General features: G+C 40.6%; 2 protein-coding genes across 3 annotated transcripts; one reads left to right on the top strand and one right to left on the bottom strand.

Annotated features, from left to right (window-relative positions):
• The first annotated feature begins 2,169 nt into the window (after positions 1-2,169).
• Positions 2,170-9,709, top strand: LOC108672447 (mRNA export factor GLE1). The gene is made up of 7 exons (XM_018160114.2): positions 2,170-2,449; positions 3,079-3,247; positions 4,123-4,307; positions 4,722-4,839; positions 5,698-5,780; positions 6,448-6,617; positions 7,629-9,709. The coding sequence occupies exons 2-7, from the start codon at positions 3,080-3,082 to the stop codon at positions 8,672-8,674; spliced, it is 1,770 nt and encodes a 589-aa protein (XP_018015603.1). The 5' UTR covers positions 2,170-2,449; position 3,079; the 3' UTR covers positions 8,675-9,709.
• Positions 9,710-9,915: 206 nt separating this feature from the next.
• LOC108672410 (nucleolar complex protein 3 homolog) lies at positions 9,916-18,864 on the bottom strand. 2 transcript variants are annotated; one of them, XM_047884165.1, is made up of 15 exons: positions 18,551-18,864; positions 17,921-18,017; positions 17,200-17,316; positions 16,002-16,111; positions 15,169-15,335; positions 14,696-14,852; positions 14,110-14,429; positions 13,674-13,892; positions 13,276-13,460; positions 12,655-12,866; positions 11,990-12,171; positions 11,696-11,827; positions 11,370-11,467; positions 10,754-10,891; positions 9,916-10,272 (listed from the first exon to the last, which is right to left on the bottom strand). In XM_047884165.1, the coding sequence occupies exons 1-15, from the start codon at positions 18,630-18,632 to the stop codon at positions 9,933-9,935; spliced, it is 2,556 nt and encodes an 851-aa protein (XP_047740121.1). In that variant the 5' UTR covers positions 18,633-18,864; the 3' UTR covers positions 9,916-9,932. The 2 variants fall into 2 exon arrangements, with proteins under 2 accessions (XP_047740121.1, XP_018015551.2); XM_018160062.2 differs by having other exon boundaries at positions 15,169-15,332.
• Between the last annotated feature and the right edge of the window lie 254 nt (positions 18,865-19,118).

Raw genomic sequence — 19,118 nt, 5'->3', positions numbered from 1 at the left:
AATTGATTTTACCACCCGGTCTAAGTTACCCCAGGAGCTGGGGTAACAAAGACAATCACTTTTTTTGAAATTACATAAAGACTATTAGAGGCAGGAGCCAGCAATTTATGGTGAGTGAAGCTAGAGTATAGACCTGTATTTTGCATGTTTCAATTCAAGTTTAATTTAGCTAGTAGAAAAATGGCATCATTTATAAAAAAAAAAGTGGTCTAAGTTACCCCATTTTAGGTATTGTAGTAACCCAGGTTTTCCATTTTAAGAGTCACTGGCTTGCCACAGTTATGGATATTTTTAATAGATCTCAATTTGGTTGGAGATGAATTACAAAACTGAAGAATAGAAGGCAACAATTGATATGGTTTGAGATTGGTGCCTTCTAATGGAAGGCTGGTTTTAGCAAATACTTGCCAAATAGTACAAACCCGTATGTCAATGTTGGGACATCTGCCTGGCCTGTAAAATGGGTTTGAGTGGCACAAACCCATTGAATAAAAAAATACAGGCACCAAAATTTTTTTTAATTATCAGTTCTCAATTTTTGCAACTTTGATGTTAATTATATAGACAAACAACAAACCTTAATAAAATATGGATGGTTTCAAGGGGACATCACATGACAATTGACAGTGATGACACGACAATGTACCAGTGTTAGGTGAAAGTCTGTAAAAATGATGTTGCCATACCATTATGTTGGGAATTTCTGATGACAGCTATGTCTAAACATATTTTATTTACAAAAGATTTTGCACTCAAACCTATTTTTCATTAATTAGAATGATGAAATTATTTTGGATCCCTTTCATTAACCATAGAACTTCTAATAACCCAATCGGCGCACTATTACGTAGTATATATAGAACAAGCAAAATCTGTCCTCTAACACTAATAGTTGATTATACTTCATTTGCCTAATTTCTGAGGATTTTGTTCTTCACCACTTGCCTCACATCCGGATGCAATATTTTCTTACCTAGATATTGTCTACAGAAGGTAAACAAAGGAGGTTGCCATTAGGAACTTGTAGAAAATTTCTTCTAAAATAAATTTCAAGATTTTTACTTTTACAAAATTTCCATATCAAAGAAAATCGGTAAACGTTGTGCGCCACGCAGACTCTTGCGCATGCAAGCGGGGATGGCCAGGAATTGCGCCAACTGTGCCCAACAATGGCTTAAAAAAAGTCATTATATGTGGGTAAATTCCCTGTAAATAAATTCCCTGATACTCTGGATACTGAAAATTGGTCAGTATCCAGTGACTATCCACTTTAATGAAAATAAACACCTGTGAGGGCAAGGCTTGAGCCATTGAGCGTGAATGCTCTGCCTCAACTAGCAGGTGCAACCAACCAAGAGGCAGGCCTCCAGTAGTATTGCAACCCAGAATTGGAATTTTCCTACTTGTTTCTGAAATCTCGCAGCTCCAATCAGTCCAATGTTACAAATTTTCAATACATTTGGAATCTTGTGGCCTGATCATGCACTTTTGTTAACAATTAGATAGGAGGTAATTCATCTGGCTGAAATCTCGCGGTTCCGGAAATGGCGGGCGTGGGAAAAGCTCTAGTCGTGGCCTGAAAGGTAGATGTTTTCCATGCTTGTTGCAACCTTCATTCTTGATTATTCTCAGGTTGCAAAGATACTTTCCCTTTTGGGGAATGTATCTTTGTTTGAACCATAAAGATTGGACAAGTCCAACATTTTACTAGAGAAAAATATAACAGCTAGAAAAAGGTTTTTATGACATCACCACAAAAGGAACAATTTAGAGGCTTTATAAACCTAGTTGAAGCTTGGAAAGCAGAATCAGTAAACTGGTAAATTTAAATAAAATTTTACAGCTTCAAAACTATATTTTTTGGCTGAGTATCTACTCTTTTGGCAGGGCCTTCTTGTTTATGCAAAAATGAAAAATTAATGTTTTAGTTGTCACAGTTGCATTCATAACATTTATGAATTCAGGGCTCAGAGAGTCAATAATTTTCTACTCAGCAACCAGCTGATGTTAATGATATATTTAAATATAAGATTGCTTAATCTTTCCAAATTTACATGCTTGTACTAAATTGTTATTGATAACATATTACTTCCAATGACAATTTTCTCAATATTTAACACGCTCAAAGCTTGAAATGCTTGTAATTAATTTAGTTGTAATGTTCACATTTTTTTATTTGCATTAAAATTTGTTTACAGAACATCAGTGATGGTGATGTGTGTGAGAGTAAGTTGATTGGGGACATTGACCACATCACTGACAGTGACTACTTCAAGAATGAAGTATCATTTGTGGATGATTACACTAAAGAATCCTCACAAAGCATCTTTGCTACTGAAGAAGCTCATGATAGATCCCTGTGCCTAGATGAGCCCTTTGTACAAGAACCAGGTCCTCCTACTGAGGCATGGAACTCCTACAGGACTGCCCTAGCATCTCCACCTCACAGGTACTGTCATTTACATCTGATCAATTGAAATTAAATTATGCACATTCCATGTTCTTGTTATTTTCATCATTTTAGATGTAGGTATATTGCTAGAATGAAAGATGATTTTATATTAATTTGTGACCTAGCATTGAGTCCAAACTCTAAATTATATTGGAATTTTGATAATCTTCATTTCACTGTGGTCTATGTATTGCAAGTCCACAGCCATATTGCCACTTGACTTCTTTTATTTTTATTATTTTTATGAAGTTAAATAATAAATTGTCTTTATCAATTGACTGCTCCAATGACTTCATGGATGCAGTCTCTCAGAATTGACTCAAAATCTTGCTGAGCAAGTCACTATAAGTAAATGAAACATATACATCTATATATATGCCTTAAGTTAAAGTCTACAAGTAGCAGGTTGCATTGCACTTGCTATTTACAGAAAGCTTGTCAAATCCTACATCAACCTTCTATTTCTCATTCAAATCAAGTAAATTGGTGATATTTCACATAATGCACATCTCTGATTTTTCATGCCTGATGTTAACAGTAATTATATGTAGTTTTTTCCCATTCTTGATAAAAACAGTAATTATTCCTATTTGTTTCATTAAAATCAATATTGCATATACTATCAGCATGTGGAGAGATGAACTAGAAGAATCTGATTCAGAAGTGGAAGACAATGAAGAAGAAGAAGAAACTATTGCGGCCAAGCATGATGGACACGAGGCTGAAGTCTTCACCAACAAACTAGAGTCGCTTGTTGCCCGCATGCAGATTGACATGTCCCTCTCTGCTGTGCTTGTGAGTCAACATTCATCTGGATCTAAGTAATGGGTATATACAAGTATATAGTATATAATATATACAAATATATTTGCACATTATATATGAGGTACAAAGTAATTGGTATAGACAAGTATATGCAGAAACAGATGCAACCAATTTTCTTTTTCTAAATATATTGTTATGCTTTTATACTTTACCTTAGCCTCCTGTCATAGTATTTAAACCCCTACACAACAAATGCAACTACAAATCCTATACCCTTTTAATGTCAATTGGACTAGACTGATTTATATTTACCCAGTGTTAAACAATGATAGGCATGTACTGTATATGGCTTGTCACATTAGAAGAATGATCCTTTTGCAAAAGTTTACTTTTTATGTCAAAAATTTTTGCTGGTGTTGTATTCAAGATGATGTAATGAATTGCAGATCATCTAATGCATCCCCTGATCCCATTACTATAAACCTGTATGTTACCAGAAAAGTATCCAGATTTCTAGTTACAATAGGTACATTATCTTATTAGTAAGTATGTAGAGTGGTTCTGCTGCCTGCATGCCTATTTTGAATAACATTTAATTGGCTATGTTGTTCTATTACTTGACAATGTATTATTCATGGATTTGGAGCAAGACCTATATATTAATATAGAATATTACTTTCATATTATTTATTAATAAAATTATTAGTCAATATTCATGAGTTATTGATAAGATATAATATTTGTCCATGGTGACAGACTTCCATTCACATTAGCCAGGCTGTGTATGTGAGCTGCATCTTGTTCTTCATTCATATATGCCAAGGTAATATGTAGGAGTTTTTAACAAATATATTATCCTATCTGATGATATTGTAATGAAACTTGAAATTTGTTGATGGTTGCAGACGCGCATCCAGGTTTACCATGCAGCGTATGTGAGTCGCGTGGCTGCCATCCACACGCAGACAATGGCTGAGCTGCAGCGCTGCAGAGACCTGCAGCTCCAGCAGGAGACGCTGCAGGAGAAGGAGGGCCTACCAAAGCATGAGGAGGTTGAAGGAGTCCTCAAGAAATATGCTGAGAAAATTCTGTGAGTAATTTATGAGTTTTATTGACTCCATTCTATTTTAAATCAAACATTTTGTCAGTTGTATTTAATTGCATAGTTAGTAAAAACACTGTCTCCAAAAAACCAGCTTGAGCAAGTGTTGCAGGAAATGTAATACCAATGGATGCCTTATTACCAATGGTACTTTTATTAATTTGTTTGCATATCTTCTGTTTCAAGTTTAACTTCCAATTTATGTTTCAAATCCCAGTAATCGTTGATCTAAATAGAATCTCAATGATGGTTTTCTCTGGTATATTATTCAAGACAGCATCTCGTTTGCTCTGTATTCTTGTCATACGTAATACTAGGTACCTCTTTTGTCGTACATAATACAACTTATTTGTTATACTTTTATTTATGAGAATTTACTGATGAAGAAATTGTGATGAGCAGCAGCCAGCAAGCAGCAGCCGCTGATCTGCGCAAAGAAGAGCTGCTGCAACGGCTGCAAGAGCAACAACAACAACAGCAAGAACAACAACAGTTGCTGGAACAGCAGCAGCAGGAACAGGCAAGAGTTTAGCTGTAAAATGTTCTCTGTGGAGACTTAGATTTTATTTTGTGTTAACGAACCTCAGTATATATTTGATTTGAATATTATTGACAACATCTTATGACATTTATTTAAAGAATATTAGTAGTAACTTTTGTTGTTTCTTATTTTTGTTGTTTCTTATTCAAACCCTCATGAGTGATTCTGATGAAGGCAATATGCTAACTTGTGAATAATCACCTTTATTACTATTATTGTTTTTACCCATCCATTATTATTATTGAGACTGTAAATGTGGCTAATGTTGTCATTAATGTTGGAGAGAAGTAATGAAGCGTAAAAGAGTTGAACAGTACATATTATTAATATTAACTACCTTTTACTTTCTTTGTTTGGAGTTAACATCTTCAATACGTATAGTTGAGTTCAGCAATGATAACCAGTATTCTAGTGAACTTTAAGGAAGCACTGGAGATTTGTTGTGTGCTGCACAAGTTACAGTAGAAGCAAGCTTACTCTTTGTTTTCCCTGCTTCCTGCTCGTTCTCTACATGAATGTTTCATGTTATAGTGAGATGACATGAGCGCAAGCCAAGCAGTCATCAATAAAGCAACATCAACAAATTTAATAGAAATAAGTGTAGCTAATTTGGAATACTGACAATTATTTTTGAGTGAAGAGGTGAAGAAAGAATGAATTAATAGATAATAAGTAGGTCTTTATTTCTTGTAACAAGTGACAGTGAATGGAGCTATTGGTGGAAAGTTATGGTTCTTGTATTGCATGTAAAAATAAATATTAACATGCCAGTACTTTAATTTATTATGCAATCCCTGACTAAGCTAAGATTATTTACATAAGACTTGCTGCCCCCAGGAGCGGGCGACGATGGTGGCAGAGCTTCGCGAGTCCTACGCACAGTTCAGTGATGCCTTGGACACCGTGCTTGCTGAGATAACGTGAGTACATGTGTTGTATGTGTGTTGTATGTGTGTTGTGCATGTGTTGTACACGTGTTGTACATGTGTTGTACATGTGCTGTACATGTGTTGTACATGTGTTGTACATGTGTTGTACATGTGTTGTACATGTGCTGTACATGTGTTGTACACGCCTCTGTGTGCTGTACACGTGTTGTTGCACGTCGTGTTGCGTGTTGTTGCATGCAGTTTGTGGCACAGTGTTGCGTGTTGTTGCATGCAGTTTGTGGCACAGTGTTGCGTGTTGTTGCATGCAGTTTGTGGCACAGTGTTGCGTGTTGTTGCATGCAGTTCGTGGCACGGCGTTCCGTGTTCTGCACGTGCTGTTGAAGCAATTTTTGCCCTTATATGGGTCATCGTGACGCAGTTTGTCCCAGCAAAAAGGAGTATCAGTGATACGTCTGCTCTCAGCTCGTACTGTGCGTTAGAAGGAGTGCGTCGCTATTTGGAGAATGCGAATTATTTTTTTTTCTGCCTGCATTTGAGTGTTGATCAACCTCTACTCAAGTCATCTCAACACGCTATTGTACGTATATAATTTGTGTCAGTTTACATAAGAGCTTTCGGGGAGCTTGAGGACGCAGGCGTCGGATTACTATTAATTCTTTATAATTATTGTAAATACTTTAGAAGTAAACCCCCACAGGGAGTGTGGCGATGTGGCGCTGCCCGAGGACACGACGGAGGCGCTGAACGCGACGCTGCAGTTGGGCAGCGAGGCGCTGAGCGGCGACGCGGACGCCGAGGCGCTACAGCAGAGCACCGCCCGCCTCACCGACGGCCTGGCGGTCCTCTCCCACATACGGGAGGTCATCCGTGAGTACCTCTGATCAAACTGATAACCTTGCTATCTCTGTTCAAACTAATAACCTTGCTCCTTACGTGTTGCTTTTGGTGCGTGTGACAGTGGCAAGTTGGTGGTAGAAGTTATTAGGGAATGATCATACCATAGCGGGATGGTAGCATTGGTCATTTAATCCATGAAATTTGTGTCCAGGATACTTATCGTGTCGGGATATTACCTGGACCTGAAAATTTATTCTGAAAGCGAGAATAGCGAGGCATTGCAATGCTGAGAGGGAAAGAACGAATCAAAAATGTATTCAAGATTTTTAAATTAGTATTTTATAGATCTAAGTCAAGAGATGGAAAAGTGTTTTTAGCGCATTTTCTCAAATATGGGAAAAAGGCGCTATTGTGCTCGTCATGTCCGTCCGTCTGTCTGTCCGTCCGTCCGTCCGTCTGTGACCACGTTTTCATCGACGAGAAAATGCGCTCTCTGTCACTCACTGCAGTGAGTACTGAATTATAACTTTTCGTATTTTGAAATGAGAGTCAAATGGGAGTTTCCATGTTCCGTGTTAAGTGTGAATTGAATGGCTCTGTTTTTCATTCTATATTTTATTTCACACGAGGTATATTATTATAGACGGGCAACGTCGGACTAACGTACTAGTAAGCTAAAATTCTCTAACGAAGTCTTCTTAACTAAAGAAGAAGGTCTTCTATTTAAATTTTGTATTTATTTATTTCTATTAATTTATTTTGATTGGCTGAAAATTGAAGAAGTTTTCAATCATACTAAAAAAACTAAAAGCATATTTTCAGATGCCGGTACAATCCGGATACGATAAGTATTGTGGATACTCACCCTAGTAGCCACCATAAACATACATCGCCATTCTTCAAGCGACTCTTAAAATTACTTATAACGATCATTTTAATACTAACAACATACGAGTTCCGTGTCAGAATTTGAAGATGTTCAATATGGAGAGATTTTCGGAGGTCACAATTTAAGATTTCGAATGTTCTGGATGTTTACAGAGACGCACAGAAATTCATCGCGGCGTGATGAACAAGAAAGCGAGGCCGCGGCGACGCTTGTAAGTCTTGCCGGCGACGTCCCGCAGGCAACCGCCGAACTTTCCTGCGCTAAACGCAGACTGGAGGAGCTGACGGCGACGCATTCTTCGGTAATGCGACTTAGCGGCGAGTTTCTGGCGACGGAGGACACGGAACTGAGAGGGAAGTTATCCTATGCCTTGTCAGTTGTGAACAAATTCCACAACGACAGCGACGCCTCCAATAGAGAGAAGCTCCACACTCTGGTGAGCTTGTTAACAGGACAGCGCTGCGCAGCGGGCGCGCAACATGTACAAGTCGCGGACCCGCACTCCCCGGTCGCCATGTTCGTCAAGGAACAACTGAGCAGCAAACTCATTGCCCTCGCGCACGACAAGCAAGTCAGCAGCCAGGCCGTTTATGCGTCGCTAATTGTGCGCCTGGGAAGTTTTGATCCTTTATTGCTGGACTTGTGCGTGTATCAGTTGTACCGCACGTGCCCGTATCTCGTGCCGCAGGTGCCTCAGAGGGAGGAATACGAGACCGTGGAGGAGTACCACAGAGCCTTGGGGTACCGTCACAAAGATGGCGGGGAGAGAGAGGCTTTAGACAGTTACCTCAAACGCATGGGCGCCGCCAGTCAACTTTTTGGACGACTCGTATGTCTTGATGGCGATAAGCCGCCCACTGGACAAAACACGTCCACGGAACAAAACCTTTGGTCTTTAGGTCCCCAGTTGGGATGGCGGTGGCTGTCCCGAATGTTACTCTGCCCCGTGCAGTCAGCCGTAACTTGCGCCGTACTTCACGGGTTCCTGAGCGTCGCGGGAGCTCTCATGGTTAAAGTGTACGGCCGGCAGATGCACAAGATGATGGATCACTTCATCGAACGCCTGCTGCCTCTTGCTGAACAGACCACAAGGGAGGGTGGGGAGGCTGACCTCGCCTCACTCAAGAGCTTGATGACGAATTATTCACACACCAGGACCTTCCAACCCCCGCCTGAGGGGTATCGTGCTTTATTGTGATCTACATTACAAGAATGTACAAAGAATTAAGTAGGATTTATTTCCTTTATTTGCTATGCTGCATTATTATTTAAGTCTTGTTATAAGATTGACTTTTCGTACAAATTACAGAATGTTTATCTGAGGAAACTTGTGTATCTCATGCTGACTTGGAGCTGTGTGACTCCACAGTCCTCAAGAGAGACTCATCAACTAACTGTGGTTATGGTACCTGTGAGGTGCTGACCTGTTATCTGTTATATCAGTTTACAGAGAAGTGCAACTCATCTGGTATACTTCTTTCTCTTGGTGCCTCCCAATTTTTTTCAATGAATGGATTCACTATATTGTTGGTGCCAATGACGTGTGATTTTTGTAAGGGCCACCGAATTATGGTACGTTAGTGATGTCGTTATCTCGACTAACTACAAAGCGAAGAATATTGTATTGGAACGCTGGTTAGCATCCACTACCTTCTGATGTTAGCTGCAGCGAGACGTCTGCCTACACTACGCTCACAAGTAATCTAATTTGACGGATAAATCTATTATGACAATTTTTAGATATTTTGTTGGGCGAGGTTTTTGTATTTTTGTAAATCTCTAAAATGTAAGTGTGAACTGACAGCAGGCCCTAAGTTGCGCAATAAACTCCACCAAAATGGAAGATATGCACCAACGTTATGTCTAACGATCAACCTCACCAAATCCGCGATTTTAGCGCACATCCTTTGAAGAAAGAGGAGTGGTTCCCGAAACCGGGGTGAATTTTCTTGCTGGTAATTTTTTCTGTGGTAATGTATAGATGAGTTCTATAATTTGCCGCATATAAAGAAATTATGACAACTTTTGACCCGGTAAAACGTTCTAGAATCACTGCTGTAGAGAATGTTTGTGCTATTCAAACAGTCCGTGATCAAATGCCCTTGAACAAAAAGTTCTAGCACAATCATGGAATACATTTACGCTGTCCAACGTAACTTAGCAAATTTTAACCTTGTAACAAAAATTGAGGTTGTAATAAATCTGATATTTTTAACTAAAATATACGAGTTTCTGTTCCACATCTTTTAAAGAGAATGGACTAGTAGTTACAGAGAAATACGCTGATCAAAAATATTGTTACTTTGCATTCTGATAATAGCATTTATCGCTCCTTCCTGATGACCCATCTGAACATTCATCACTGCTATTCCTTCAGGCAAGCAAACTTAGAATGGATATCGCCATCTGCAGCAGTCCAGGCCCTAGGAAACAAAACTAGAATGTCACGTAAGCATTTATTGTAACGCTTCTTGCATTTCCTGCTCGAACTCTTCGAGGTTCTCATAAGTAAATAACCGCGAGTAGTCCTGAGTCTCTTCGTTCTCGCCTTGGGACGCGTCAGGCTGGTGTACGTCGTACAGCGCCCCTGTCTTGAGGGGATAAAAGTCTAACTCTTCCACCGCATCGTCCAGCATTTCCACGTCGTTGTCGGCAACCATCGACTCTCCATCGTCAGCCTCTTCGTCTTGTCCTTCATCGTTCTTCTCATGGACACCGTCTCCAGGGGCGCCTTTGATGATGGCGTCCAGGGCGCGCTGCTCGGACGCGCACGTTTGCAGGAGCGCTCCTGTCAGTCTGCAGGCACGCAGAATATCGAGAACATGAAAAATCTATTATGATCTCTGACTCTGCATCGTGAGAACGGAGATAGTAAGTTTATCGAATGTAGGTCACGTATGAAGTATGAAAACGAATCAAGAACGAAATTTTGAGTGGCATTGCTACTGGACATAGATCATGATTTTTAAAGATTGGAGCGTTTTAGCTCCCTGCCTGGCTCCACCTCGTCAGCACACATCTTGATTTGCATGACTAACACAGATGTATATTTGCAGCAGAATAGTAAAAGCGGTTCCAGGATCAAATAGCATGTGATCTGTTGCTTTAAAAATGTTTTCAATAAAGTAATCGAGAAGCAAACCGAAAATGTCGTGTCCTACATGCTTATGCCCTATTGGTATTTCACATTTTAATTCAGACAAAAAAATCAATGTCAAACTCCGAGTCAAGATGCATACAAGTTGGTCAAGGAGCACCGAAAAGAGTAACGACTTGCCTGTGGGAAAGGATCTGCTTCTTCTTCTCTTTGTTCCACTTGCTGCCGAAGGCTCCGCAATGCTGGTCTGGGTTCATCATCTGCGGCTGTAGCTGCATCTCGCGACAGTCATACAAGTTGGCAACCTCCTCCATGGTCCTGACGGAAGAGGTACCATAATAGTATCATTTACAATCGCTTCCCTCAACAAAGCGTAATATCACAACCTTATATATTATCCTGGAGAACAATCGGTAGACAAACGGTCCTTGCTTACATACATTGTTTCAGAATTTCGTCTAGAAATAAACATTTCATTATTAATGTGAACAATCAAGTCCATCACACAGAACATGCGCATTACACTGCGTACCCTTCTATTATTAGGCCAGTTAGGTCGGGCAAAGTACATCCTGTAGGCAATTTGAACATTTTCCGGGATCAATAGAGATGTGACATGTTGGCCTTGAATAATCTATACATGGAAAAACGATGACAGCATTGATGAAACGGGGAGCAGCTTTATTGCAACATGCTAAAATAGGTAAAGTGGGGAAAATTGGGGAAAAAATTGTAATGGTCTAAAATCTAAAAAAATCTTTGAATCACTACGGATGAATAGGGTTCAGGGACTTACAGTTTAGTAAAGGAAGAGGGCAGGGAGCCATTACCCAGCAGAGGGGCACCGCGGTAAAGGTGGGTTGAGATCTGCCGCGTCATTGGGTGGTAACTCCGCTGCAAACACAGCCCAGTTACAACCAATACGTCACAGCTACACCAACATACGTCACACAACTAATTCACGTCCTAACTTTTTTTATGCTATCAGTTATATACTTAACTTGAAATTTGTACGCATATTAGAGAAAGAATGTTATTCAGCGAATGTGCAATGCCACAACCGCGTGAAGTTGAAGCGAAATTGTTCCTTTACAATAGTTACATATCGTAATCACTACTAACAGCAAGCAGGTGCATGTCCCAGAGGGTGGCCATAGCAGCGTTGCAGTGGATGGGGTGGTCCAACAGGGGGCAGTACACACCCCAGCCGCCCTCCTGCTGCGTGTCCAACAGGCACTCCGTCGCTCGGTGATTCTGCTCAGCACGGGCTATTGTAATACAAACAAATGAAGGATAAATGTGTGATAGCTTCAAGAATACAAACATACACTAAAATGGCTGAGATATTCATCAGTGTTCATCCGCATACGCCCCCCACAGCATGCCGTTCACCCTCCAGCATGCCCGCACACCCACCAGCATGATGCTGCGCAGGGTCATCAGTAGGGGGATGTTGCCGCTGTGGGGCAGGGTGAGGGCTAAGGTGGCCAGGCGCTTCACGAAGCCCATGGCGGTCTTGCCCGTCACGCGCCGCTTGCACCCCACGAAGATCAGCGCCAGCGTCCGCAGCGTCGGCACCAGCGCCTCGTCTCCCACCTCTGGGGGGACACATGAAGGTGAATACGGAGATGAATGAGCAGTATTATACGCCCCTCAACGAGACAAGTGCTGACGTAAAATGCACTACTAATATACTAAACATTATACTAATTCTAGTATACAAATACTAATCATTATACTACATATGACTAGCAAGATCATCAAAAAATTGATGAAGCCATGAAACGAAGAATCAATACCGGGAATTTTTATGGCGGCCTCCCGTAGCATCAGGGTTTAGGATGCGAAGTCACAATGGAGACATATAAGTGGACATCACAACACACACCCCATGAGCCGAACCAGCAGCTAACCACACCCTACTGGACCTCACCAGAGGAGGGCAGCAGCATAAGCAGCAGTCAACCACACCGCACCCACCCGACTTTACCAGAGGAGGGCAGCAGCAGTTAACCACCCCTCACCAAGAGTCTGGTGGCAGCAACATGAACAGCAGTTAACCATACCCCACCAAAACCCACCAGGGGAAGGCAGCAGCATTAGCAGCTCGTAGAGTTTATCACAGAAGTTGAAAGGATCGCTGTGGAGAGCAGAGCCCAGGCCGGTGTGGAGTTTGAAGACGCTGTGGATGCAGTGGACGCGTTCGGCCACCCCCAGGTCCTGCGTCTTCAGGATGCGTTCCAGGTTATTGACGAGGTCCGTGAAGTAATCCACGTTAATGAGGTGGCCGAACCTGTAGTGGGTCGTTTTGGTGAGGCACGGATGACATAGGAATGATAAAGTCACTGGTGATAAACATTTAAATATTAATGAACTGGTGATATAAAGATTCGTATGCAACTAGGTAGAAAAGTGAAAATTGCTAAATTTTACTTTTCAATTGATAAGTGAAATTTGCTAAAGTGAAAAAGCTCTAATATATTATAACAGTAAACATTCATTGATATTTGTAAAATAAAAATACTCATGATTAATTGCGGTGAAATAGCGCAAGGCCTGCACAAGACACAACCAAGGCCTGCACAAGACACAACCAAGGCCTGCACAAGACACAACCAAGGCCTGTACAAGACACAACCAAGGCCTGCACAAGGCGCAACCAAGGCCGTGCAAGGGCCAGCCAAGGTCCACAGTAAACCCACATGGCGAAGGCCTCGAGCGTGACGCCGAGGAGCTGTCTGTTGACGCGGTCGTTCTTGATGACGTGCACCAGAAGCCCGAAGAGGATGTGCAGGATCTCCGTCTGCAGCGTCTCGTGTTTCGCTTTGTTCTGCTCCAGCTTTGTCGCTTTCAGCTTGTGCTCCAGCTTCGCAATTTTCTTTTGACGCTGAAAAAATTGAATACATTTTGAAACCATTATTCAAAAGACTCATACCTACATTAGATACTTTATATGACCCATGCAAAAACTGATGAAAACGTTCAGACTTGATAAACCCTAAATACAAGTAACGGCAGAAAATTATTACTTCAAGGTAATTTAAGACCAGGACTTCGAAAATGACCTCGCAAATGAAGAGCTCTCCACAACATCACTCACCTTCTTCTCTGGTATGGTGAGTTTGACCACGTGTCTAGACGCGACTTTTTTCAAGTTCTGCTTTATTATCTCGGACTGTCTGGCCGTGTCGACCCGCTTCTCCAGCAGCACATCTAGCGGCGTCGCCTGCGTGACACGCAACTGCAGCAGCACGCGCAGCATGTCGCTGTGCACCTTGAACTCCTCCTTGCGCACGTACTGTGCGATGTGCTTTATCAGCTGTAAAATAACAACAAATTATTTGTGTTATGCACGCTCTTCTAAATAATAAGCTTAAGCTGAAGCCCTTTAAGTGCTTTATCAGCTTTAATTATTGACTTAAACCGGACAGTTGGCCGCTGACGTCTTCATAAAACTCACCCTTAGGATAGCTAGCCCCTGATGTCTAAAAAAATCACCATTTGCCACAGCTAGCTGCTGTTGTATTAACGCTCACCCTGAGGGACAGTTGGCCGGTTTGGTCTTCATAAAACATGGTTTCGAACGCCTTCTTCACGACCAATCTGAGCTCGTCCTTGAGGTGGGCGAGGTATGGCACCAAAAGGATGATGATGTTCTCAGAAAAGTTGAATGTTGGATGTTTGACCAGCAGCTCGCAGAAACATTCAAGGCTAGTGCGGGCCAGCTTGAGGTGCGCTGGTGCGTATTTGTGGTACTTGGCGTTGCGCACCATGGCCTCCAGGCCACGCAGGAAATACTTATAACGTACCAGCAGCAAGTTCTCCTGAACAGAGAGGGCGCGCGTTTCTCTCTTCACTGCACACCAGCAAGATTACTGAATTAAAACACTAGTGGCACAAGAGAGATCGTAAAGAATAGTGGTTTAGAGTTCCGTTCTAGAACTAATATAAACTGTGAACAAATGCAATGAAAATACATGTTCAATGGTCATTAGTTTGGTCTTGTGAATTCAAAACTACGATTCCGTGCTTGCAGCATCGATGATATCACTGCACATGGCGAATAAAGTCAATGATAATGCAGCGAATGAAATACATTAAACAACAGGCTGTGGTGCTCACACTTGACGCCAGGACGCTCCATGGTGTTGAGCTTGTAGTTGGGGATGATGGAATGGAATATGACCACCAGCGATAGCGCCGCCATCTTGCGCACCGTCAGCGCTGTGTCGGGGTCCTTCTCATACAGCAGGGCCACCAAGCTTGTTAGTGACGACATCTACAGGAGGAGGGTTACAATTATAGGTTATAATACAAATTAGTAATCTAACCTATAGGTTCAGTAGCCACAGGTTAGGTTACAATTGCAAAAAGCCATTGTAACCTAACGCGCATACAATTCACAAATTTTTTAACCTAACGCACTCACAACGCAGGTATTAGTAACCTAACACACACACAATGCACGTACATGTAACCTAACACACACACACGCAACGCACGTACATGTAACCTAACACACACACACAACGCACGTACATTTAACCTAATGCACGGATTTGTAACCTAAAGCAGTTATTTGCAAAGCAACGCACATATTTGTATGGGTTGGAGATGATCTTGGTGGAGGCGCAGGCTATGAAGATCTTCTTCTCATGGATCTTAGCTCGTCTCTGCGCCAGGATGTCCACAACAGAGATGGGCTTTAAGGGCTCCTCCTGCTGGGAGTCTTGCTCTATGCCGCTGTCTCCTCCATCTTCTGCTGTACAAAAAAAAATTAAGAACGCAGTAGCAGTTTTAGCTCCTGAATAATTATAAGTTTATAGAATACCAAATAACTGTAATTTTAGGTCGATATCACGATGGTGGACCTGGACTCTGCTGTCACCGAGTTAATTGAAATTAATATCAATTGAAAATGTTAATCATCACTTGTTTCAAATCCTAGATAATTTCACATGCACCAGAAGCTTTTCCTGAAAATTAGCATAAATCTTCTTGAAAGCAATGAGGTTGATATTAAGGAATAAATATCATGCATATATTTATTTAAACTTTCAACTTGTCCGCAGTCTTTCCATAAACTGCGGTCTTAAAATTTACTCACAGAATAGTTAGTATACAAGCAAAAGCATCACCAAAATACCTACTGGATGAGCCAGCAAATATGAATGAAAAGCAACAGCATCTTGCATCAGCTGGCCCAAAGGAGGGCAAATAGACAGAACACGTCCAACGTTACATCCGAGGCCCGAGGGCGGGGTGACCTGCCTAGCGACGACTCGGAGACGGAGGACGATGAAGGCAGCGCACCAGCGTGGCCGGGGACTAGGAAGTCCCGAACTCTTCATAATGTCATAAAGACAAGAAGTAAACCAGATAAGTAACCATGGATGAACCTAATAGTTTTACAGCAATAAATTCCCACCTTCTTGACCCTCGGGCTTGGGCATGATGACCTGATCGCCTATCTTGATGGGCAGCATTGAAGGCTTGGGAGCTGCGAAAACCTCCTGAAGTTCCTCATCCTCGTCGGACCTGTCATAACAAAGCCTTATAACAACGAATGGTTCCATACATTTCACTAGTCATTGATGCTTTAACGTATGATTTGAAGGCCAACAAGTCATTAAAAAAATAGGTAACGCCAAGATGCATTGCTGACTTTTTTCAAGAAGAAGGAAAAGTGTCAGTATGATGATCACTTAGTAATTTTGCCAAGCAACTGAGCACTTCAATGACAAAAATAAATGTTAATTTCCGAAAAAAATGATAGTTTATATAGCTGAACAGATTTTACAATCTGCGCAATATTATTTACTCTAAATCTTTGGAGTGATTGATCCAAGACGCAAAATATGATAAGAGAAACGAGGCTACATTTTATTCAGTTGGGTAGCAAATGTTAAATTTTTTTTGCTGAATAACACAAAAATTATGAAGCAGCTCACACTGTTGAAGTGAAAAAATTATCAAAATTTTACATTGCCTGCATGAAATATGGTGCCGTAATTAACACTGTAGTAGGACTCTATTTATCGTGCTACCAGCCACGTTTTTGGGCCTGAGGGTGTTTGTTGCAAGGGTGTCAAGCAAACAAGGAATTGGTGATGGACTCCACCTCCCCTACAACCATCCCAAACCACTTTTTTATTAGACTTTTCCTTGTGTTTATTTAACAATTTATTGAACAACACAACAAGAAGAACCAGGTATGTACATTAAACAGAGAAGAAAAAGAATAAGTGCAAAACCGAGGCACGGGGGTCTATAACCTCGTATAAGGGTATTTTCAAGTTTGCCTGCTTTACCCAGTCTGAAAAGCAAAAACAGATTAACATGATAAACCTAAGCAGTGCACTAAATCCATAAAAAATATCCGTTACATTAACTTTAACATGATTAAGTTAGTGATGCACATCAAATAGTGAGCACTCTACTATGATGTCAACACTGAAATTGATACATACTTTTGCTTAAATTTCGTACTTTAATTTCACATTACATTGCATCTCAGGAGAGGAGGGTTTGCAGGACCCTAGTAGGAAAATCCTACTTCCTTGCAATATCACTGAAATGGGCTTCCCATAACAACACAACCCATATATAAATATAAGACAACTGACTTGTCCTGATCAGGTTCTTCCTCCTCCTCATCACCGCCTTCAGTGGTGGCGGTGCAGCCCAGCAGCTTCTGTGCCTTCTCCACCAGGTCGCTGCGCATCTGCTCTATGTCCGCAGTTCTGTGGCAAACACACACATTGACACAATATTAACAAGGAAATATGCATGTATGCTGCTGCAAACGATCATATTTTGAAACAAAATAGTTGACAAATACATTGCAACAAACAACAACTTCATTCTACATTAGATATTTTGCTGGTTAAACTGCACACACAATTGTCCTCATTGACTTGATTGGAGAAAAATTAGGAGAAGTAAAAATTAGAAAAATTCTTTATTCTAAAATTTTAAATGGAGAATTCAAGTGCGATGACTAATTATGATGGAAATCTTCCATTAATTTGAATGGTTTAACACCATCTCATTAACTGATGAAAATTAGCATAGCAGCTGGTTATACAATCTACACTTTCATATTGTCTCCACTTTCAAAGGAAGATAATAAAAACATTATTGTCTTAAAAAAAAACTTTTGGGTAAATACATTGATATTAATTTTTATTACATGAACTCTTTCCTATAGTCTTGCTTCTTAGATTTATACCTATTCAACTTATCAATGAACCTTCGTCTAGTATAATACAGAGCTAAGTCTAGGTTTGGCTTATAGGGAAGCACATATTCTTGCAATGTAGTGAAGCAGAACAATGCATAACTCACCCGTCCATGCCTTGGTTCTGCATACACTCATAGTCCTCCTGGTCAATCATGCTGGCCAGAGCGGCCGAGTCTAGGATCTCAGCTCCCGTGTCTTGCCCTGACCAAATGTTACCACATGAATTCTACAATGAATGGACCAGAAAAAATGCATGCATCTACATGACTGGTAACTCCACATTGAGGTAACTGCATTTCAATAGCAAAACATAACTTAAAGGTGACTCTCTTTAATAATGATACAAAGATGAGTGACAGCTGGCCAAAAATGATTTAAATATTAATACATTACAAACATATATTAGTAGATAAAAAGACAAACAAGATGACTAGATACATTTCAACTATTATTCTTCAACCAAGAAATTTTGAGTATTCTAGAAGTCCTCATAGAATATCAAGTGAAATGTGTAACAGAAATTAAATCAATTTTATGGCATCAATAGGCTGTCTGACATATAATATAAGATCACAATGAAGCTGCTTGCAGAATAACTACAGTAACTATGCACAATAACTACAGCAAATATTAACTAGTTCTTTGTTCATTAGGAAAGTGTTGGGATAAAATAAGAATACAGGAGAAAACCTTGACATAAATTAGTAAAAAATATGCATATACAAAGGACCCACTTTGATAGAATTGGTCAAATCTCTTATTGCGTTTGGCAATTTTTTCTTCCTCTTTCTTCTTTAGGTCTTCCTTCCTGGCCATGGCCGCTTGGATGCCCTCAAGTTTCTTCTTTTCCTTGAGTCGCTTGTGGTCGTAGTACGTGATGGGTGGCCGGTCTTCATTGTCTGCCTTCTCTTTGCCATAACGTTTCAGCAGACGACTTTTTCTTCTCTTCAATAGCTTGTTCTTGGCTTTGGACTGACTGCGTGCAATGTTGGTCCTCTTCACCTCAGAGATGTGACGACGGCCCTGTACAGAGCAGCATCATTACCAATTATAAAAATGCATGTAATAAATTTCTATAATATATTAGCATGAACCAATTTCAAGAAATACTTGGATGCCAATAAATCAAGTAGAGATCAAGGATTTGGAATATCATGGCATGAGAGCAGTTAATTTTGCTTATTTTTATAGCTCTTCTCTAATTTTTTTTTAAACTTTAGCATCTAGCAATACAGATCTGTTGCGTTTCATAAGGGCAATTACTATTTGCATTTGAAGCATTTGTCTAATTAAACAAATAAA

The sequence above is a fragment of the Hyalella azteca genome, unplaced genomic scaffold, assembly GCF_000764305.2.
Source record: "Hyalella azteca isolate HAZT.00-mixed unplaced genomic scaffold, Hazt_2.0.2 contig14775, whole genome shotgun sequence".
Lineage (NCBI taxonomy): Eukaryota > Metazoa > Arthropoda > Malacostraca > Amphipoda > Hyalellidae > Hyalella > Hyalella azteca.
The sequence above is the reverse complement of the archived record's forward strand: the minus strand, read 5'-3'. Positions and strand labels throughout refer to the sequence as shown.